Below are 24,314 nucleotides of genomic sequence, written 5' to 3'. Positions count from 1 at the left end.
TGGAGAATCATTTTTGCCCTGAAACTCAGACTAAAAAAATAAATAGCCTGGTCCACTACTTTAGTCTGTGGCTAAAGGGCTATTTGGATTCAGATTTCACTTCCTTTAGCACTGCCTCCCTTCCTACCTCCAATCTTGGCATTTACACACGTTGGCGTTCTCATGCAGACTCTACTCCTAAAGCCACACCTTGAATTCCATTGTAGTTCTCACTCACCATGTGCAGACCATGCTAAGTGAGTTAACGGTTCATGAACACAGTCCTAACTTTACGGTAATTTTAGGCATACTATATAGAAGTTCTTGGGCTATAATTTTCTAGAAATTTCTTACCACTGGATTTGTCAGATAAGTTTTTATTTTCTTAATCCTCAATGTCTATCAGTCACACCATAATCATTTCTTCCCCTTTCTGTTGCTAATAAGTTTGGATATGGTCATTAAGTCAGCAAACTGTAAATAAGTGGAAAAGACCACTTTAGTTCCCTATGTTAAGAGCCTTGGAAAAGAACTGGGATTACAATGTATTGTAATTGATTGGGATTACTCACCCTGTTAGTCTGGTCTCAATTATCGTTAGTCTCAGATGGCCTCAGAGCCAAATTTCCTCTTGCCAGAATAAAAAAGTTTGAGCTTGTTTTCTGTATGCTAATGATTTCTGTTATTTAAACATTTACTGACTTGAATATTTACTGACTCCGAACAACAGAAATGAGATATTCGGATAAACAGTGGGAACTTCAACCTAATTAATCGTTTTGAGCCATGGGTAAATAATTAAATATAGCACTGAGTGCTCTAAGTCTTAACTAGGAACAAAATGAAAAGTAGTTTTTTCTTAAAGAAATTGATTGCACAGAGAGAAAGTGACTCTCTCATAACAGAAACATTAATTCTTTCATGGAAGGGGCTGAGTGCGGTGTGTGCATGACCATTTTACCCATTTCAGTTAGGAAAACTCACATAAGTAAACCAGTAGGAGAGCTCAGAATGTGGTCCAGAATTCTTGATGCTCCATGCCCTAGTGAACCTCGGGATCCCACAGAGATCTCCCACAGAGATCTTCTGATGATCCTAAGGCCTGTCTAGGTTAAATGCAAATCCAGTGGTAGCAGTCACTAGACTTTTACAGTTAAAGTCAGTGCAGTTCAACAAGGATTTGTTGCCTACTATGAACCAGGAACTAAGTAAATGGGGAATAATGGGAAATCAAATAAAAAGATGCATTAAACAAAGCCTAGATTAAATAGAAAAGGTTTTATTGATTGAACGCTATACTTTGTGCTGGATGCTAATCCCCTAAACCTTCCCAAAATCGCAGCCTCCTGGCTTTTTCTCTTATGGTAATTCTCCCTCTGCTTTGAGCCTGGAACATGATACCCTGACAAATGATCTAGAGATAAGCCCATCCCTGAAACCAAGCGTGCCTTTCAGTCTTTTCTCTCCCCCATATCCTTCTTCTGTTTCTTCAAGAGTACTCCAGTAATCTTGACTGTATCCATGCTTACTTGTTTTGTCTGAAGTTCCAATGTGCCTCAGTCTCCCCAACAGTTTGCTACTACCTTAAATAACTTAGATCTCGCACAGCAAGTTCCCTCTTGTGCTTCCATGTGCTGTTAACTGCTGAGAAAAAAAAGTAGCTATTCCTGTTGTGAAACAACCCAGCCTCCTGTTCTCTCCGGAGCATATGCAGTAAAACGTCTCCATAATTTGTACTAACGGGGCTGCATTATCCGAACGTTCTGTGTGGGAAGACATTCTATTGGTGGGCGAGGATTTATAACAAACAACGAATTTTCCCAATGCAGGAGATGGGTAGTGAGGAGGGGAGATTAAAAGGGGGAGTACAGATGTGCCTTTATCCACCTATGGGTCATTTAAGTCAAATGGATCTGTCATGTTGGTCTGCTGGCAACATCAGCACCTTTAAGAGCCCTGGGAATCGGAAGACCTTCTTGCTCCTCCTAGGATTCCAAATTCTAAATGCAACAGTAATTGAAGGGGAAAGTTTCCCCACATGTAATATTACCCAAACCTAGGCCTCTAGAAAACATTTTATATAAGTTTCATTGTAGTTGTGCATGTCTCAGAACATGCTTTGTGCTAAGAGTATATAAACCATGGTACTCTATGGAGCACAACAATTATTGGATGCTTTCACATGTTCCATCTAGAGGCATCAGAGCGTTGGCTCCATTTTCCCCTTCAAGTGAAATGCTCTAAATCGTAGTTTTACAAATGATGGGACCTGAGGCTATGATTTTTACCTGACCAAATGATGCTTTAGTCGTGCCTTTGAGACACATGACACAGCGGGGAGAAGCCCTGCCCTGGGAGGTAGAGGAACTTGGATCTGGATCTGGATCTATATGACATTGGACAAGGGTTCTTAAGAGGATCAAATGAGGTATCACACGTGAAAATGTTTTTTAAAAGTATGATGTACAAGTATGAAGTATTATTAATGGTTTACCTGTTCCCTGCTTGGTAGGAATGTGAATGTAGTTTTCAATGAGAATTCAGTGCCTCTGGATCTTTGTTTATACTGGCTTTGCATTAACCACTTTCAGAGCTTACGCTGCGGGACCACAGGTGTGGTGACATTTATCCGAGGCAACATGCTCCACGTAGCCTGGCTGGGTGACTCTCAGGTCATGCTTGTGAGGAAGGGCCAAGCTGTAGAATTAATGAAGCCACACAAGCCGGATAGAGAGGTGAGCCAGAACCTCTTTCTTTGGGCCACAATAATCCAAGGTGTGTTTTCCAGCAAACTGCTCGTACTGTTATGTTTTATCATAATAATCGTCATTATTCCCCCAGCAACCAGCCCCCATAAAGTCCCTGGAAAAAAAGGAAAAAGGAAAAGCATGTTTCTGGGAAATGGCTGTATGTCATGCATGCCTGATGGCAACTGAATGACATCCCTTGTTCTAATCCTTATCACTTCCAGACGGCCTGCTGACGTTATATTTTCTGTTTTTCTCTTATGTGCTACACTGTGATTCAGGATGAGAAGCAACGAATTGAGGCCCTTGGAGGATGTGTGGTCTGGTTTGGTGCCTGGAGAGTGAATGGAAGTCTGTCTGTCTCGAGAGCTATTGGTAAGAAATTATAACTCATTAAGACTCTCCAGCATGCCCCCGTCCTCACCTGCCCCCTATGCATTCACTATGATAGCACTGAGAAACTGGAGAAAATACAATTTCCATTATGAAAGAACTCGTGGAACCATTTAAACAGCAATTAAGGGAAGTCTCTCTTACTTTTAATTACCGATTCATATTGTTTTGTCTGTGGAGGCTTATGTTTAAATTCCATTATCAAAATGAAAAAAGAAAACCTAAGCACGCAGGGCCTACAGGTCTTCTGTCTTCTTTATTGAGAGCAGCCTGTGACTCATATTAAGGAGAGCTGCTGCTTGAAATCATGCTGCCCTTCACCTCATCTCATTCTACTCTTATCTGATGCACAGTCACAGGTTTCCCTGACTGACGCACGGGATGATGGCATAGGGCCAGAGACCACATCTTTTACTTCATGCAGATTCACCTATGGCAGTTCAGCTAGCAACCCCTGGTTTGCCTTAAAAATTTCCTATTTGTTTTTCTTCTACCATTTAGAATATGGTAGTCTCTTAGAATGAAACTGCAATTGTTGCCCTCAATGAATGAATATTAATTTTAACAAAAATATTTTAATTTTTTAAAAGTATGTTAGAATTATCTGGCATAGGGAAAACAAGAAAGAATTCCAGTAGCATTCCAGCTTAATTATGCAAAGTTTTTTGAGGAGCTTCAAGACCAGAATTGAAACATGTTGATACAGCTCATGAAGGGTAAAATGTCAGTTTTCCAGCTCTCTAAATTGACTGGAACTGGCAGGTAAACCTGGCCAACAGTAACACTTGCTCTTTGAGGTCTGGCTTGCTATCTGAAGCCATCATGTACAGGTTTAATAAAAATGTAAACAAGAGGTAACTGTCAGAAAATATTTTGTATTTTTAGGTGGAAAATTCTTTCTAACTTTGTTTATTGTTTATCATGGCATTTTGCTGGATAACCTTGGGGCTAATTATTATGAAACCTTTTAGTGTCCTACTACACTGAGCTCTCTGAGCCTCTTGGAAGAACAAAGGTAAGTTAAATGGAACTGTCTCCCTCTAAATCATAAGGCCCATGGAGGAGGCAGTTGAGTTTGCTGGAATAATGAAAGGCTGTGAAATGGGAGGACCAGGTTGTATGTAGTTCTGGCTCCCTTGGAGACCACATGCACTCACTTTGGGCACTAAGCCCAAAATTTCAGGCTTCACATTGTGGCCAAACTCTTACTTACCCATGTCACAACAATGACTCTGACAATAGCCTACAATGTTCTCTAGTATCTATTTTTTTTATTTGTAACATGATTTCGCAATTTTTATTTTAAGAAGAATCCTACTTGTCTTGATTTTCTTTCAGCTGAGTATATGTGATTTGTACTCACTTTCAAGGTTGTAGTGACAAATGCCAACCTCCCTAGGAACTGGGCACAGGGGTGGGATAAATAAAATTTATACATAATCCTCCAATCTAATTTCACTCATTAATTTTAACCATCTCCCATTCCAAGGCTGTTAACAGGAGCTAAAAGGATTCTCTGAGCTTCACCTCCCTCTCGCCTACTCTTTGGTAGAGGTGTTAACAAGCTGTTGAAGGGCCCAAATGTGGGGAGCTGCAAGTAAGAGAGAGGAAATACATTTCTTTATAACTACAGTTAGTAAAAGATTCTAGAACAAAAAGCCCAAAGGAAAAAATCTAATTTCTAGACTATATTCTGTATTAAATCTATTTGATTCCAAAAGTATCAGAAGTCCTGTGAATCATCTTCAGATATATTAAGCATAGGAATCTTTGCTACTTGCTAAAGAACCAACCAACCTACCAAAAAGGAAATGGAAGGGAGTAAGGTCAAGAAGGAAACTGGAAACATCTCTCTCCTCAGTCTTAAATGAATGATACTTGACTACTAAGGTTTTTCTAGATTGGGGGAAAAACATTTTCCACTTACAATGTAAATATAATCTGTATCTTTAGAAATGAAATCCTTTTCAGTTGTTTCCTCCTCATGAGCCCTTCAGACATAAGAGGCTGAAGAGGGCATATTGAGTTTCCATGTCGATGGAGGGGGTAGCTCGAAGATAAAAGGTTAATGCTGCTTCTAGCATGACATGGATTCATGCCCTCCCACCAAGTTTGGGGGCGAAATGTCATGAATGTGACACACCCCACACAAGAGCAGGTGAAAAGCCAGACTCTTGGCAGGGTTTGCCGGGCACAGATCTTTTCATGCCTCATTCCAAAGTAACAGTTGCAGTAACCCTTTAACTGAAACATTAAATGAGAATTTGGGAACAGTGTGAGTCAGATCACATGTATTTTTAGAGCTGGAGTTCAGCAAATGATAATGATGATAATAATATAGTCAGGTGTGGCAGGGGCTGATGAATTGGGCCATGATTGGGAGTTTTAATGAGAGTAGAGAGACAGCTAGGAGCTACCATAGACTTGTGAAAAGTGAAGTAGTAGCTTCACAACATTGAGGAAGAGGATTCTGGCAGCTGGATGTAGCAGTACTAATTGGAAGGAGAGGCCAGAGTAATAATGATAATAACTATACCAGCTAAGATGTATATAGCACTTACTGACCATGTGCCAAACTTACCTGATCCTCACAACAGCACTGCAAGGTAGGTACCATCATTATCTCCATGAGGAAACTAAGATAAATGACTTGCCCAGGGTCACACAGCTAGTAAGCATCTTGAGGGCAAATTTGAACTCAAGTCTTTCTGACTCCAGGCCCAGTATTCAGTCCACTGTGCCACAGCAAGGGCATCTGGCTAGGAATAAATCAAAGGGGCTGATTTTGGGAAATATTAGGGCAGAAGAAACAGGATGTGGCTGTGGCTTCAAGGTAAAGAAAATGTAAGCGACTAAAGTATCCAACAGCTGAGGGTATGTGAGGGTATGACTAGTAGTGATGATAATGGTAAAGAATTCAGAGGGGGTTGGGGGAGTAAGAATGTGTGCGGTAATGATTGAAATGACCTTGGTTTTATTACATGATAGCATGGTATAGTGAAATCATGGGGTCAGACTAAAGTTCTTTCCACTTTAGTAGTACCTATGAGGATTCTAGTCATTTGACAAATATTTATTGGGCACCTGTGGTACATAAAGCACGTTATGCTAGATGTCATGAATTTTAAGTGTTAAAATAGCCAGGTAGACATGTTTCTTGCAATACACAATCGCAAAACTGTAAAGGTCTGAGAAATTAAGGCTGAAAACAAATTTGGCGGTCATGGACACAACACAGGGGGTGACTAAGACCACGAATGGATCAATAAACTATCTGAGGGAATTAGAGGAGGAAAAAGCCTCAGGGAACAATCAAATTAATAATGGAAAAGAAGCAAACCAATGATTTCTATGTAGACAGAAGAGCATCATTAAATTTATGAATGATTCAAAGACTAGTTAAGACAACAGATAACAGGCTTGAGATCCAAAAAATATCTTGATAGGGTAGAACAATGAGTCTGATCTAACAAGATGAGTTTTAATAGGGATGGACATAAAATCTTGCAACTTATTATATTAAAGGAAATGAGTGTAAAAAGATAGAGGCGGCAGTTTAACGGTGATTCATTTGAAAAAAAAATTCTTAGGGCTTTTACTAGGCTGCAAATTTATTATGAATTAGCAGTGTAAAGTGACTGCTGAAAATGTTATGGGGATTTTAGGCCTCAGTAAGAGTTATATAGTGTCTAGGGCCAAGGAGGCAACAGTCATGTTTTACTCTACCGTGATAAGTTATAGTGCCCACTGGGAGTACTGTGTTCAGTTCTGGGTGCTATGCTTTAAGAAAAAAAAATCACTTCTAGATTAGAAGGCACAGGTAATTAAAAGTTTATATAATATCTGGAGGTTTCAGTGGATTGTGAGCTCAAAGTGAATCATTAATGCAGTATGGAAATCAAAGAAGGTGATGTGATCTCTGGCTGCACTGGAAAGCACAGTCCTGAATGAGGAACGTAATATTGTCCAGCATTACTGTGACTGCATGATGTTAGGTTCTAGAATAACCATCAAAACCTGGAGAGTGGAAGATGGTACCTGGAAAGCAGGGACTAGCGTGAGCTCCCTGCCAAGTCCCTCCAAAAAAAAATGGCTCTGAACCAATTCTAGAACTGCAGAACCCACAAAATAGCAGAGGGAAGCAGGGCTCCAGCCCAGGACAGCCTGGATGGTCTCTGGGTGAGGTCTATCGCGCGTAGAGCTGGGAGTGTAGCGGAGCGGAGCGCAGCGTGGGCCGTGCGGACCAACCAGACCAGTAGCCAGGCAGAGCGGGCCCTAGCGTCCTGAATCAGTGAGCTGCAGGAGTTACCAGACTTCTCAACCCACAAACACCAAAGAAAACAGAGAAGGATAGTGGGAAAAGCTGCTGGGGACAGGGGGATAGAGTTTGTGGTTCAGTCGCCGCCCTGATGTGGGGGTGGGGGGCAGCTACAGAACTACAGCTGCAGTTGCTTCTGGCCCCAGGCCCACCTGGTGGGAGGAATTAAGTGGTGGATCAGAGCAGGAGTGAAGAGCCTGCTGAAGATCTCAGTCCAGTCCGGGTTGGGGGTTTTTGGGGAAGGAGGAGTGTTGGTGTGGCAGAGCTGGCGCATCCCCCCAAGCTTGGAACATGGTTCTCATAACTCTATAAGCAGTCATACCCCACTGAAAAACTCAAGGGTCAAGTTAGTTGGCTGGAAACATGGCCAGGTAGCGAAAACGCACCCAGATTCAGTCTCAGACTTTGGAATCTTACATTGGTGACAAAGAAGATGAAAACATACAGCCAGAAGAAGTCAACAGAGTCAAAGAGCTTACAACAAAAGCCTCCAAGAAAAACATGAACTGGTCTCAGGCCATGGAAGAGCTCAAAAAGGATTTGGAAAAGCACGTTAGAGAAGTAGAGGAAAAATTGTGAAGAGAAATGAGAAGGATGTGAGAAAACCATGAAAAACAAGTCGATGACTTGCTAAAGGAGACCCAAAAAAATACTGAAAAATACACTGAAGAAAACAACACCTTAAAAATTAGACTAACTCAAATGGCAAAAGAGCTCCAAAAAGCCAATGAGGATAAGAATGCCTTGAAAGGCAGAATTAGCCAAATGGAAAAGGAGGTCCAAAAGACCACTGAAGAAAATACTACCTTAAAAATTAGATTGCAGCAAGTAGAAGCTAGTGACTTTATGAGAAATCAAGATATTATAAAACAGAACCAAAGGAATGAAAAAATGGAAGACAATGTAAAATATCTCATTGGAAAAACCACTGACCTGGAAAATAGATCCAGGAGAGAGAATTTAAAAAATTATTAGACTACCTGAAAGCCATGATCAAAAAAAGAGCCTAGATATCATCTTTCAAGAAATTATCAAGGAGAACTGCCCTGATATTCTAGAGCCACAGGGCAAAATAGAAATTGAAAGAATCCATCGATCGCCTCCTGAAGAAGATCCCCAAAAGAAGTCTCCTAGGAATATTGTTGCCAAATTCCAGAGCTCCCAGATCAAGGAGAAAATACTGCAAGCAGCCAGAAAGAAACAATTGGAGTATTGTGGAAACACAATCAGAATAACCCAAGATCTAGCAGCTTCTACATTAAGAGATCGAAGGGCTTGGAATATGATATTCTGGAGGTCAATGGAGCTAGCATTAAAAACAAGAATCACCCAGTAAAACTGAGTATCATGCTCCAAGGCAAAATATGGATTTTCAATAAAATAGAGGACTTTCAAGCTTTCTCAGTGAAAAGACCAGAGCTGAATAGAAAATTTGACTTTCAAACACAAGAATCAAGAGAAGCATGAAAAGGTTATCAAGAAAAAGAAATTGCAAGGGACTTACTAAAGTTGAACTGTTTTGTTTACATTCCTACATGGAAAGATGATGTGTATGATTCATGAGACCTCAGTATTAGGGTAGCTGAAGGGAATATGCATATATATACATATATATGTTTATGTATACATATGTATATGTGAGTGTGTATGTATGTATATATATGTGTGTGTGTGTGTGTGTGTGTATATATATATATACATATATATATATATATATATATATAGAGAGAGAGAGAGAGAGAGAGAGAGAGCAGGCACAGGGTGAGTTGAAGATGAAGGGAAGATATCTAAAAGAAATAAAATCAAATTGAGGGATGAGAGAGGAATATATTGAGAGAGGGAGATAGGGAGAGATAGAATGGGGTAAATTATCTCACATGAAAGTGGCAAGAAAAAGCCGTGAGGGGGAATGAGTGAATCTTGCTCTCATCAGATTTGACCTGAGGAGGGAATACCATACATACTCAATTCGGTATCTTACCCCACAGGAAAAAAGGATGAAGAAGATTAAAAAAAGGGGGGGATGATAGAAGGGAGGGCAGATGGCGGTGGAAGTAATGAAAAACAAACACTTTCGAAAGGGGACAGCGTCAAGGGAGAAAATTCAATAAAGGGGGATAGGTTAGGAAGGAGCAAAATATAATGAGTCTTTCACAACATGAGTATTGTGGAAGGGTTATACATAATGATAACGCATGTGGCCTATGTTGAATTGCTTGACTTCTCAGGGAGGGTGGGTGGGAAGGGAAGAGGGGAGAGAATTTGGAACTCAAAGTTTTAAAAACAGATGTTCAAAAACAAAAAAAAAATAAGTTTTTGCATGCAACTAGAAAATAAGATACACAGGCAATGTACAAGAAAGGAAGGGAAAAGGGGATGGGAGGGGAGTGGGGTGATAGAGGGGAGGGCTGACTGGGGAACAGGGCAACCAGAATATAAGCCATCTTGGAGTGGGGGGGAGGGTAGAAATGGGGAGAAAACTTGTGATTCAAACTCTTGTGAAAATCAATGCTGAAAACTAAATATATTAAATTAAAAAAAAAACCTGGAGAGTGACAAGGGTGGTGAAAAGCCTTGAGATCAGGTCATACAACGATTGGCCAAAGAGAATAGAGATGTTTAGCCCGAAGAAAAGGGGAACGATAGTTAAAAGTGTTTCATGGGCTGTCACATGGAAGAGGGAATAGACTTGTTTTCTTGACTCTATAAAAGGCAGAGGTACATACAGTGGATAGAAGTTGTACAGAGGCAGATTTAGGCTTCACGTTAAGAGGTGGACCATGTGTTAGGAGTGTTATTGAAGGAGTTTTCAATCAGGACTAAGTTGAATTAGATGGCCTCTGAGACCTCGTCCAATTTCGAGATTATGAAAAAAGACCCTGGCAAACTAGACAATGTCTGTGGTGGCCAGAATCATTATGGGGTTTGAAAACATGCCATATGAGGACAGCAGAAATAACTCACCTCTAACCTTGTCGGGGGACGACGACAACCTAGGCACACTAACAGTTAGATTCAAATCAATAGCTAACTTTGGATTAGGGAACAGACTTGTTCTATGTGGCTTCAGAAAGAAGAACTATGAGAAATGTTGGTGGAAATGATGAAGAAGCAGAATTTGGCATGGTATAATTAAGAACTTAAGAATTTAAGCTGTCCAACGATGCAACAGGATGAGTTCCTTGCCACTGGGAATGTTTAAGTGAAGGTAAGATGGCAGGGATGGATGTCTGAAGGGATTCCTACATATAGCATACCTCTCAGATTCTATGAAATTAGATGAATGGAGGTCATGATGTGACCTACCACTCACATTAAGGCTCTTGTGAGGAAGAGTCATGTTTTGCCTTCCTCTATCTTATGGTACTCTCAAGTCTTCAAAATTATGTGGAAAGAGCTTTGCTCTGGGACTGTGGGAGCTGGGTTCTAATTCCAATTCCACCACCAACTTGTAAAATCTTAAGTCATTCATTCCATGAGCATTTATTAAGCACTTATTTATGTGAAAGGAACTTACCACATTCTAACGGGGGAGACAACATATAAATAAACAGGGACAATTAAGTCCCAATCAGTGTGAAATTCACACTGAATATTTCCATGGGCTGGAACTAATTATCATATTATAAATAATTGTAATTTCAAACAGGCCAACTTCAAATACATGCAAACTTTTCAAGGGATTCACTTCAGGAATTCATTCCACCTAAGGAAGCTAGCTATGCATCTATGTATGCACACCTACAGAACAGATGGAAGGCAATCTTAAAGGGGGAAGGCATTTGCAGCTGGGGCAACTGGGAGACAGAAGCTGGTGGTGGAGCTGGGTCTTGAATGAAGTCAAGAATTCCAAGAGATGGATACTAGGAGAGAGATCATTCTAGGCCTGGGAGAGACAGCCCAATGTAAAGGATTGTGGAAGGGGAGGGGAGATAAGAGATGACAAGAAAGAGCAAGTTAGCCAGTATGGCTGGGTTATAGCGTATATAGCATAAAAATCAGGAAGAGGTCAAGTTGTGAAGTTTTAAGTGCCAAACAAAGTATTTGATATTGATCCTGGACATAATAACCACTAGAATTGGGGATGGGAAGATAGAGAGGGCTGCCATGGTCAGACATATCACTTAGGCAGTTAAATAAGTACCTTAAACGCCCTGGGTCAGTTTCTCGACCTATAAAATTAGGGAATTAAAGTCCCTTCCAGTTCTAAAATTCAATAACTGTTAGCATTTCATCTGTAGAACAGAAAACTAGTCCAAATGTTACCACCCCCCAGTGCCTTATTTTTGATGCCATTTGTTGTCATGCTCAGTGTGGCCCAAAATCATTAGCAATGGCCTACGGCTTAAAGTCTAAACTGAAAGGAAGCATGCCGCCAGAATGGTCTGTGTGTTGTGGTATATAGGTGGTGACAAGCATCTGCTTTATAGATCAATGTAATAAAATACTTTGAGGGTGTTTTATAAATCTCATTAAGTCCATATTATCATAATACTATAGTCTTTTAGTGTGGCCCAAGTAACACTCTGTTGCTACATCAGACCAAACCAAAACCTTACCCCTCCATATCTGCTTTTAATTCCTACAGGAGATGCTGAGCATAAGCCATACATCTGTGGGGATGCAGACTCTGCCTCCACTGTTTTGGATGGGTCTGAAGACTACCTCATTTTAGCTTGTGATGGCTTCTATGATACCGTGAACCCCGATGAGGCAGTGAAGGTTGTGGCCGACCACCTGAAGGAAAATAATGGAGACAGCAGCATGGTTGCCCACAAATTGGTAGCATCAGCTCGTGATGCTGGGTCAAGTGACAATATCACTGTCATTGTGGTATTCCTAAGGGATATGAACAAAACTATAAATGTTAGTGAGGAATCAGACTGGACAGAGAACTCTTTTCAAGGAGGTCAAGAAGATGGCGGGGATGATAAGGAAAATCATGGAGAAAGCAAACGCCCCTGGCCTCAGCACCAGTGCTCAGCACCTGCAGATCTAGGCTATGATGGGCGAGTGGACTCATTCACTGATAGAACTAGCCTGAGCACAGGGTCCCAAATCAATGTGCTTGAAGATGCAGGCTACCTAGATCTCACAAAAATAGAAGCAAGGAAACCTCAGAGTGCCAAATTTTGGTCACCAGTTGAAATGTTTGGTCTTACAGTACCAAAGAAAGCAAATCTTGTTAATGATATAATAATGGAGAAAGAATCAGTCCGGTCTTCAGTGCATGAACAGCACGATGCTGGAGAATACCCTGCTTATCTTAATTTGGGTTCCACAGGGCAGCATATATACAGAATGCAGAGTTTGTCTCCAGTCTTTTCTGGGTTGGAAAATGAACAGGAAAATGAACCCCCGGGAAAGAAAGTTTCTAGTTTCTCTCATTTACGCCACTATTATGCAAAGAGACGGCATGGATTCAGGCTCAAACCAAAGTTTCATATGTTTCTCTTTGCTCACGAGGCTTCCCACAAAGCAGGCACAACCAGCCTGTCTTCACTTATTCGAAGTGGGAATAGAAATAAGAGGTTGGTAAGAAGTTCTCTGCCATGGAGACAAAATGCTTGCAAAAAGTCCAGTGAGATTCTGATGGGGATGCTTAGAAACAGTCATTGTATACCATATGCAGACATTCCCTGGAGCAGTAAAATATAACAACTCTTCTTTAAAGTATGTTAGATACCTCCCCCCCCACCTTCCCCAATAAAACAATATCATCAGTATAGAAAACAAGATGGGCGTTTCAGAAACATGAAATGTTACCATATTACCATTTCATGAAAGGCTCAATTCTTGTGTGTAAATAATCTCTAGGAAATTTTGAAAAGTGTTTCAATCTTAAATACTAGTGATTCTACTCCCTAAACTACACTATGATCCATGTGTGCACCCACACTTCTAACACACACACACACACACACACACCTCCTTGTGTCACTAGTGGAAGCTGGCTTAGTTGGTTCATTTGATTAGCTGCAGTCAGGAAACAGTTTTGATCTGGCTAAAATGTCTATGGAGCAATATATATGTGTGTGTATATGTGTGTGTGTCTGCATACACACACACATATACATACACACACATTTTTTTTATATATAAAGAGAACCTAGTTTAGAACTGTCAAATTTAGCACAGAAAATGTTCCCCAAAGCCTGGGTTCATTTCTGGGTTTTATTTTTTTTATTAATAGCTTCCCAGGGAAAGAACTTTAGGAAAATATCCACTCTGTAGGTAAAAGATTAAAAGCCATATGGATTTTAATGGGGCACACAGGAAGAGGGAGTCTAATGTAAAGTCTCCCCTTCTCGGACTCAGATTGAAGTACAGTCAGGCATAAAAGCTAAACATAAAAACTTTCCTCTAGTTTAAAAAATCTTTTTCTTGTAGGGCTTTTTCAGAATCTTTTTTGGTGCTTTTTTTTTGGGAGATTTTAAGATTACTTTGTCAACCGATTTTAATCTGTGATGTTAACAAACTCCTTTTTCATTGGACCTTCATCTCAGGAGTCAAAAACAATCAGTTTTATCAAGATATTACCAAGGTAAAAATACGCCAATTAGTGCTAAATTGACAAGCAAGCTTAAATATTCAAAATATGTTTTCCCAATCTAATAATCTATGCTTCTTATTCAAATGTTTCAGTTTATAGATAGCAAAGGCATTTGTTCCCATAAAATATAGTGTTAAGAGAATGACAAAGCATGTACCCCACACACACACCCAAGAAGCTGAAGCATTAGGAACTTTTTCTTTAGCTATCTGGTGACAGACTGAGAACAGCTTAAAATGAGCCTGATGCTGAGCAATGACGGGGGAGAATGATTAGATAGGAACTGCATGGCTACAAATTCAGTGAGAACTCTGCTACCATGCAGAGGTGAAGACTGGAGATTTCTCAGTCTGTTAACATCAGTCTTGAAATGATTCAAGTTGTTTTTTTTTTTTTTAAGGCCCTAGTTATTAGTGGATTTATATATTTACAAGTTGGTATAATAACCTCAGGATCATTAAAGGAAATAGTAATGAATCAAATATAGAAATTATGTTTACCCAACAAGGGTATAGGCACTCACATCTAAAGACCCAGTGCTTATTGCTATGTAGTTAGCTCTTGCTGCTTAATCACTAATCATCAGAAGAATTAATAGTGGTGACCAAGTTGTAGGGATTCTAGAAATCATTTCTGTGGGCTACTGAAATGGTGGTAGTTGCAAATTTTGCCTTCCTAATTATGTGTTTCCATATTAAAATTAGTTTACATTTATATTTCCTGAGCATATATAATGGAAGGTACAAATTTAAATATATACCATGGATAATACAGAAAAAGTTGACTCTAGCATTTTAACAGTACCAGTGAAGCTATGAGTGGATTAACATGAGCATGTCATTAAATGTACAGATTTTATTTTCTAAATATTTGGATTCTTAAGTATAAATAAGGCTTGTATCCTACTGATTTTGGATTTATTCCTTCTTCCTATTAGATCTATGAAAGACAGTAAGATTGGAAAACAATGAGTAAATAGGTTTCTGAGTGCAGCACAGGAGTCTTTTAATCATTCTTCAGGGTACAAGTTCACGTGTTAAGACATCAGAAGACCTCCGATTTGTTGAATTTTGAAGCCTCAGATGTCGTTGTTAACATCCTATTGGGTATACTTGCTGTTTCAAATCAAACTGTTTGAGGAAACTTAAGAAGCCAGAGGCAGCAGTGGGGTTTTCTTTACCCTTTGTATTCTCTTCTCAATCTGGATGATAAGCTTGAAGTAGGTAGTCTGAAGGTCTCTAAATTTAATATTCTAATCCCTTTAATTAAGAGTACTAAAATGATGAGAAGTCCATCTTTGATGAAAGTAACTAGGTTAAGCTTATTGGGTTGAGGGGGGGCAGGGAGGAACACATGATAGAACTTCTTCCTAGTGTGCAGAAAGAATTGACTTGGCACTGGAATGAGTACTCACATCTGCTAAGGGTCTGGTTTTCTAGGTCTAAGTAAACATTTTTCATATAACTATCTAACCCTTTAGAAATTAAATCAACAGTAGTTCCAGTGTGATCAAGGTATAAACCAATATTGTAAAAAATAGCAAGTGTTCATATTTTCACCACATGCATATTTATAGAGTAGTTAGGAACCATTTGTAAGGTAAGTCCTTTAAAATTCTATAATACATATTAAAGTAGTGGTTATTGGTCTGATTTATGCTGCTCTTGATTCTACACACTAGACAAAAAGCAGTGCTTTGTGAGATGCAGTGTTTTATCTTCATGCCACTGGTGATAGAAAGTAGTTCTCTTCAGTTCACACTCCTGTGCCCTTATTTGCTGCTTGCTGACGTAAGCAATAAGAACCCCTCTAATGGTATCTAAACGTTTTTGTATCACGTAGTTAATGACAGTGTATTTGGTGACAGTGTAAAAATACTAGACAGATATAAAAGCATCTATAGAATATATTTATTAACCGTTAATGCTCAAGTTTAGTCTGTGAATTATGCGTTTTGTATTTTTACTCATCATGTAATTTTGGTGGTGGTGAAATTTGTACAACCAATCCTTAAAGAGCTGCAGTATCCCTTTTGCAATTTAACATAGTTTGCATCAGTTTCAGTTTACTGGCCAAACAGGCTTTATAAAGAATACAAGGTAGTTTAAAAAAGAGTTTGGGTTTGTTTTTTTTTTTAATAAAAACTATGTTTGTTTGGGAAACAGACTCCAGGCCCCTAGCCTGAAGTTACTGAAAACTCCTTATAAGCTCTTCACTGTGAGTTTCAAAGGGATTCAATCCCCAATTTAATGGTTTCGTTTTGAATTTTAGATGCGCAGTTTTGAGGAATATCTAAAGTTTGGTAACATTACAGCCCCAAACCCTGGTGCTGTTATTCCCATTTAGATTTGCACTAAAAAGGTGGGTGGAAACTCACACGTGTAAATATCTTTTCTTTACCTAGAAGTGCCATCCATTGTCCTTGAAAGTAACGAAACAAAAAAGTTATTAACTGCCATTGATCAATACTGATTCAGTTAGCCAGGGCATCCTGAAATGCAACAGACCTTTTCCAAGGACAATGTCAAAGCTGAGTTTAACTTTGACCACATTTCTAGTGGTGTATTGTCAACACTGCATTTTCATAAGCTTCCACTCCATTGTTGGAACACTGTGTGTCAGTAAGATAAACATGATGCAGAGAAGTTCAGTGTTAACAGAGATAACTGCTGTGGTTCACATACTTCCTCCCCAGCAAAGGTTTGCTGAAGCTCCATGAGGAAGACTGACTGAAATTACCAGTTGTCTTTAACCCAATTTGTTCATTCATTCAGCACTCACCTAGGCAAGGCCAAGAAAGGGGATACTACAGCTTTGTTTGTACCTATAATTTAGGGAAATCTTTCTTTGGATCCTAACTGCACCAGGAAGAAAAGTAGTTTTCTCCCCTTGTGTGCCTATAAACCTATAACTTGTTGGAAGGATAAACACACACCTTTTGTTCTTTGACTTGTGTAAAAGTTAACATTCTTTTTCAGAGCTAGTAGCAAAACAACACAATCCTAGAGCTGCCCAGCAATGCAACTGATTATCCAGGGAAGAGGAAATGTTAGCTTCCAAGGGACCAGGCGCTATTTCCATGTTTTCCTATAGCTGCATTTAGCTTCCATTTGTAAGACTATTTACCTTACTTACTAATTAGAAGATAGGAAACAGGATAGGGAACCCTGGTTGACACAGCTGTCGTCCTTGAAAAAGAAATCCTCATCATAAAACTTTTGACGTTTTGTGTTAGATATCCACAGATGTGTTATTGTCAACTCTTACACTGGGTGCTCTTTGGTGACAGACACGCTGTGTTCTCTTGTTCATGACATTTCTCTGCAATGAATTCTCTGTGGAGTTAATCAGTTGAAGCAAATGATTTTCTTAAGAAGTTTAACTTTTCAATTTGCAAACTTGCTCTACGGCTCACTTGTGAGTTCAGTTGTAATCATGTATTAAGTCATTCATATTTTATTTATTAAAGCTGTTCATTCAGTAAGGACTATGTTGAAATTTTGCCAGTATCTTAATAAAACACAGCGATTTAAAATAACTTCTCCCTTGTGTTTTTATTCCAAGGAAAGTTCAGTTCCTACTGCTGAGAACACTAAGATATCTCTAACACAAAAATGTTCTGAGTTAAGGAATGGTCACATACAGGGCAGAGGCAAAACTGCACTTAACCACTGATTACAGCTGTAGTCAAAAAGATAGCCTTTCCATTGTCAAGACAGAGATGATGTTCACTAGTCACTATGGTCAGAAATATCCAAAACAACTATCAGTGTAAACAGCTCATCTAAGACTGGTAAATGACAGAATCTGCTGGCTCATTTCCACATTAAAAATGCTAGGATTGTGCTGTTTCAAGTTTACATTCCAAGATCAGAAGCCGAAGGCTAGCTTGGAATAAGGCTTAGATTTTCCCTGGGAACTAGACACTGACAATGACTAGTTTGTCTCCTTATTATGTACGAGGTGTATTATCTTAGGGTCGACAAATAGGAACAATGATACCTGATTTCTACTTTGTCCTTCAAACTCTGTTGCCGTCTGCTCGGGTTTTTCTTTTCTACTCACCAGATATAAGCCCAATTCTACCTTCTTTTCAACAGGAACAAATGCAAAGAAAAGGGCAAGTAAGTCATGGTTAAAAGCTTATATGAAGGCTCTTAGGGGAGTAGAAAAGAGATGTGTGCAGGAGAATTGGGAGGAGGGAGAGGCTGCACAGAAGGCATGGTCATATTCAAGCTATAAGCAGAGAAGGATGCAGGTAAAATAGTTAGAAAAGGTTAAGTTAGAGCCTTTTCAGCAGAGTCTCATACAGGTACTTAGGCTACCTCTGCCATCTTTCTAACCACCTGAACTGCTTAATTCCTAGTGTTTCAAATCACAGTGTCACAACTTAACAAAACTCGTGTTTGCTTGTTTATTTTTCCCCCAAAACTCATGTTCTTAACAAAATTAAGCAGCATTGCTTGAAGCCAACAAAATGAGGTCTTGAAAGAGCTAGATATTAAAGCATCTGTTGAATCGGAGATGGAATGTAAACAGTATTTTGAAAAGTGGTGCTTTGCTGCTCTAAGTTATTTAGCTCCTCTGGGAAAATCTCTTTAAAATGGCTATTTATTTGGTCCAAAAGACCCACGTTGTTTTTGTATAGGTGGCACATGCACAATGTCTAAGTAAACCAAACTGGGTACAATAACAGATAGCTAGCATCTCCTAAAAGCTGTTAACTAAGCTACTCTCTTTATGGAGAATGCTTGGGTTGAGTCAGTGTACGACACATAGCTACAGGTGGGACGTTCTTTGAGTATAACTTCTGCATTTATCATGAAATTATGGAAGAACTGGGGTTCTGTTTCATTCAAGAGAAACACTACTATCTTTCGGTTGGTAAAATAATACCACAAGGTGATAGGAAGCCCATGTCTATATAACATTTAAAATGTGACACTGATGTTTCTAACAATTGTCTACGGTTCTTTTGGGAATGTAGAAACTGTCTACCTTTCCAGGTCCACTGTGGTTATAAATATAGAAGATTAAAAAATAACTGTTTTCTGCTGAGAACATTGTAGGGCCCAGGTACACTCACGCATTGCTGGTGGCAATGCAGATCATTGCAATCTTTCTCGAAAGTAATCTGATAAAACATTATTAATAAGACCTAGAAAGCCATTCACATACTTTGACCCGGTAATGCAATGATTGACAACAAATGAATATCTTAAAGAGAACAGTTTTTAAAAACTTATATGTTCAAAGATATTTATAACTAAAACACAAATAATAATGAAAAAAAGGAAATCACTTAAATTCTAAATGAATAAACAGACTGTGGAGTATCTCGGAACAGTGTTATATTGCTATAAAAAATGAAAAGGATGACACACACATAAAACCTGTAAAAAAAATCTGTATAAAATAGTACCAAAGTATTTACTAGGATATAATAACATATATACATTTGAATTGCAATATCAGGAATGAAAAAATATGCTCTAGTGCTCTAGTTACTTATAAGATAGACGCCACTTCTGTCTGTGTATGTTAACTTTTTTTTTATTAGAATTTATTGAACATAAAGACATTTCCAATACTGCGAACACCATCAAATGGCAAATACTTAAATTTAAAGGTCAAGGCAAAAAAGTTCCTAGAACCCAAACCCTTCACCTAAACGCAGATTTTCACTGGTTATCATACTTTATGACACAGGAGGAAGAATGAATCCCAGAGGCTTTCCTAATGTAGTGTGTGACCTCCCATAACATGCTTCCTCTTTGCCTCACTTTTGCTCATTTGCCAAACAATGAATTTTGTCCAAGGCTCAACTAACACAAGAATGATTGCCATCAGAATGTAAGCACAGTTTCTGAACAAATAGATAAAAAGCCACTGGACCCCAGTCACTTGGAAGTGCTTTCTAATGCACGTGCCAACCTTTGCTGCCAAAGTAATAGAGCAATTCTGTGTTAGGATGCTGATTACAATGCTATTATTGAAATATGAAAATACATCTCTTCACATGTGTTTAACAGAAGGAGAATTTCCTTCAGTAAGGTTTCAAAATACAGTACAACTGGGCTGGTTTCTGAAATGTTTCTTCTTTGCATCTTCAGTGCCTAAATAAATCTTTTGATGAAATGAATTAATTCTGAAAGTGAAAAAAATAACATCCTCATGAAGAACATATAAATGTTCTCTACAAATACATTTCTTTGGGGTAAAGCTGTGTTTTTATTTCTCTATGGACACAGTCACTGAATCTAATCCAACAAGTATTTTGTGAAGTACCTTCAATGTCCAAGCCAGGGCAAAGTCTTCCTCACAAACTAAACTCAAATTTCCACCATCTTACAAAGGGTCTCATCACAATCATTTGAACAAGACCACCACCAGCAGTTTACATTTGTAAAGTACTTAAATGTTTGCAAAGCATTTTCCTCACAACCATCTTGGAAAGCAGGTACTGCAAGTAGTTACATCTTCATTTAAGAAGCTCTTGGAGATTCCGTGACTTGTTCATGGTAACAAAGCTAGTAAGTATCTGTGGCAGAATTTGAACCTAGGTCTCTTGACCCCAAGTCCACTAAACTACACAGCTTCCCAATAATGGCAGAAGTTTGATTTTTACATGACAGGGAGGGTGGGGGGAGAGAGAGAGAGAGTGGGAGGGAAGGAAGGAGGGAGGGGGAGGGGGAGAGACAGAGAAGAGAAGAAATAATTTTTGGATCACAAGAAATGCAGGAAAGCAGTTGAGATTCAAATTAAGAATGCACCCATTACGCCATTTTGATCGATTATTGTCTTTATTAAACTTCAGGGTTTGATGAATATTTGCACATTTATGGTAAAAGAGGGATTCAGAACCAAGACAAGAACATGGGGCTTTGATTAACAGCCCAAGAAAACAATGTTAAGGGCTGTCAATGAAAGGTTTGGGGAATTTAACTTGATAAACTAGGGCCCCTTCCTATCTTATCTGCCCCAGTTCAGAGCATTTCCTCTTCCCACAGTTGTATAACAATAACAACCACCTAAATTTCTCTAACAAGTTAAGATTTATAAACTACCGTATATACACTTTATAACCCAACTCTAGAGACAATGGAATCCAAAGTTTGGAAACTCTCAGTTGTGACCTGCCCAAGGCCACAGAATTAGTGGCACAATCAAGAGTCAAACCAAGGTTTGCTGACTCCAAATCCAATAGTGTTTTCTCTATTATTACAAAGCAAACAGGAAAATTTCAAACAACACAAGTAAATCATGTGGCAATTGTGGGAGAGTGGAAAGAACACCACACTTGGAATCAGAGGACCTAGGTTTGAATCCTGACTCAACCATATTTATACTAGCTAACTGATTTTAGGCAAGCTAATCAGTCTCTCTAAACTCTGGTTATCTTCCTCTGTAAAAATAGGGATAATAATACCACTACACTCTACCTCACAAGGCTATTGTGAGGAACAAATGAGAACTCTCTCTCTCCACTCCCTCCGCCCCACACACGCATGTAAGAATGTTAACTGTACAGTAGTATAAAGTGTCAGCTACCTCTACAATTATGAGAAATCAAATGACTGTACACTGCATGGTTAAGTAATCAGTCCTAGAATAAACAGACATCAAATTAGAATTTGCCCAATTATGAGAGACCCAGGCAACTAATTTATTAGTCAGCTGTACTTTTCTGGGAAGGACTGCATTTGAGTTTTGTTTGGATTTGGAAGATGATGGAGAACTGTTATATAAAGTTTGTCATCTATTACAGACATGACATACATACATATAGACTGCACATGTAATTACTTATGTGTACATGTGTGAAGACAGTAAAATTAAGAATACCTGTATGTCAAAATGTAATGAAGGCAAAATCTTCTGAATCTAATTAAGCTAAAAGCATTAAAAAGTCTCCTTATATTTTGCGAAACAACCCCATGAAAAGAACATGAGAACTACAGTTAAGTTCGGGCGAAGAAAACAATAAGTAACTTCCAGGCCTTAGGATTATATTGTCTAGACTCTGTCTACCTAGCTCAAGGAGATCCTTGTGGTAAGTGGCTCCATCACAGAGACTTAGAAAACACTCCTCTCCTCCCTATGTGCTTATCTAACAAGTACAAAGTGAAGAAGTTTTTAATCTGGGTGACTAGAACAGAACCTGCCTTCCGACTTCTTCAATAACCATAAGCACTACATCTTCCCAAGATCATTTTATTAACAAAAAGTGCAAACTGTTTTGAACAAGAACCATGAATGGTAACACTTAACACAAAAAATCAGACACAAAAAAGCAATTTTCATTAGCTAAAACATGGGCAGATTAAAAGTCTTCCCTTCAAACACTGATATACAGTTATTTTTCCTTTTCAGTAGCCTCTTAATTTTCCATGTAGTTTTCACAGTCAATGTAGCAGCTCAAATACAAATGCCATTTCTCAAGGATAAATTTGGCAATTACTTTCTCCCCAAATTGGTCCAAAAATGAGAAAAGGAAGAAAACTCTACACTAGGTTTTGAAACTTTCATGTGAATCACTAAGAGTTTTGAACCTTTAAATCTATAGAAAATTAAATTAAGTTAAATTAATAAAAAGAATGAGAGTCAGGGAGATTCCCTCAATATCTGCTAAACATGTGAAACAAAAGAAACTGAATTGCCTAAATATTCTGACGAGAGCTCAACACTTAAAACAGCAGGTAGATTCTTCTCAAATTTGCCTAATTCTCCAAGAGACTAAAAATGACCTGTGGAAAAAGTTGCATGATGGAATCATTTTGTGCAACTAAATTAGGGCACCTGCATTTTCAAATGAGATCAATTAACTCCTATCAGTCAAGGTACCCGGTCAGAGGGTGGTTAGGGTTATTTAAATACACTCATTCACATAAAGAGCCTACAGTACAAAATCTATTCTTAAGTAGTTTTTTCTTGGTCACTAAACAACAGGCATGAATAAACTGCTGATTAAATCCAGTAGGAAGGTGGTCATCTAAACTCAGATACCGAAGAGAACAGCAAAGGGACAGTATCAACACTGAGTAGGTTAAAGAGTGCATGCACCAAACAAGTTAGGAAGACAGAAGTAAATTTCTGGCAATTTATCTCCTTTCAGTTGTAGAAAAACTGCCTTTTGTGAATGCAGATTATTTATTAATGTCTAGAACTACTCTATTATTGGGTTACACATAGAACTCTTCCAATGCTGATTCTTCTCTCCAGTGTACACTCAATCCACCACCTTCTGTCACAGTTTCAGGAATAGCACTGCAGGTGGAGAGAGTGGCAGCAAACCAAGGTCACATGCAATCATTCCTGGCTCTGACGAGAAACTTCAGCCACCATCTACTGCAAATTTCAGGGTCATGTTAACTCAAAGCCAATGGCCTTGGTTTGGCAATTACCTTCCACTGCTCTCGCTAGTGGTGAAACTGAGGTCTTCAGGGCCTATTTGATCACCTTCAGGAAAACTGGAACGCGTATCTAAGATAAAAGTAAAAGGCATAAAGAAATTTTAAAACAGGAAAATGCATTTTTCTAAACACTCAAGTTGGCTATATGTGACGTCAAAGTGATCAAAATGTACTAGATGACTGACTCTACCCTTGGGAACTTGTGACCTGAGCTCCATGCAGTCCCAAGGGAAGAAGCCAGAAGCACAGTGAGAAAATTGGAACTTGGGATTCTGCTTATTCTCCTGCCATTTTTTCTGTCCTGTGGGCACTGGGAAGCTTGGGAGAAAGGTAAAGAGATTCAGATTTACTAAACATGATGAGAGTTAAAAGTCATCCTGACTCAGGAGAACATCAAATCTGCATATCACATGATTGTCAGCCCACATTGAGAATGCTGTTTTTGTTGGGGGTGCCACAAAGACACTTCTAGGATAACTGGAATATGTGGCTAACATAAAAACAAAAAGCGAATCTTAAAAAGGAGATGAAGGTATTGGAAAGATATTAAAAGTAACTGAGTTGTTTTGAAAGACAGCATGGCAGCATGCATAGAGGGCTACAGGGCCTTACGCAAAGTAGAAACGTAACAAACGCTTATTGGATTGGGCTACGATAAAGAAGACTTGGTCTGAAGTCCTGCTCCTTACACATATCATCATTAAGGGCAAGTAATTTAACCTCTCAGGGCCACTAGGCAACTTTCTTTGAAAGCTACAATTTACCAAAGAGGTAGTGTGGGGGGAGTTTCCCAATGCAGATGTAAAAAAGAGGTGGCTTAAATGCATAAAATAATCAAACACTCAGTCCTACATCGGGAGAAAGAAGAATAGAATAGAAGGTCAATAAAATATAAACATTAACCTGGCTAA

At 38.9% G+C, this 24,314-nt stretch overlaps 2 protein-coding genes across 4 annotated transcripts in view; one reads left to right on the top strand and one right to left on the bottom strand.

Annotated features, from left to right (window-relative positions):
- PPM1E (protein phosphatase, Mg2+/Mn2+ dependent 1E) overlaps positions 1 to 17,528 on the top strand; it is a 210,882-nt gene extending 193,354 nt beyond the window's left edge. Inside the window, exons 5-7 of the mRNA XM_036755198.1 lie at positions 2,571 to 2,714; positions 3,008 to 3,101; positions 12,026 to 17,528. Of these exons, the coding sequence (XP_036611093.1) occupies positions 2,571 to 2,714; positions 3,008 to 3,101; positions 12,026 to 13,095 (1,308 nt within the window). The 3' untranslated portion in view covers positions 13,096 to 17,528. The remainder of the gene's footprint in view (positions 1 to 2,570; positions 2,715 to 3,007; positions 3,102 to 12,025) is intronic.
- Positions 17,529 to 20,774: 3,246 nt separating this feature from the next.
- TRIM37 (tripartite motif containing 37) overlaps positions 20,775 to 24,314 on the bottom strand; it is a 141,506-nt gene continuing 137,966 nt past the window's right edge. For all 3 annotated transcript variants that reach the window (XM_036754513.1, XM_036754514.1, XM_036754515.1), the window contains one exon: positions 20,775 to 23,473. In XM_036754513.1, coding sequence (XP_036610408.1) covers positions 23,391 to 23,473 — 83 coding nt within the window. In that variant the 3' untranslated portion in view covers positions 20,775 to 23,390. The remainder of the gene's footprint in view (positions 23,474 to 24,314) is intronic.

This window comes from Trichosurus vulpecula, chromosome 4 (assembly GCF_011100635.1).
Source record: "Trichosurus vulpecula isolate mTriVul1 chromosome 4, mTriVul1.pri, whole genome shotgun sequence".
Lineage (NCBI taxonomy): Eukaryota > Metazoa > Chordata > Mammalia > Diprotodontia > Phalangeridae > Trichosurus > Trichosurus vulpecula.
This window is presented reverse-complemented; position numbering and strand designations above follow the sequence as displayed.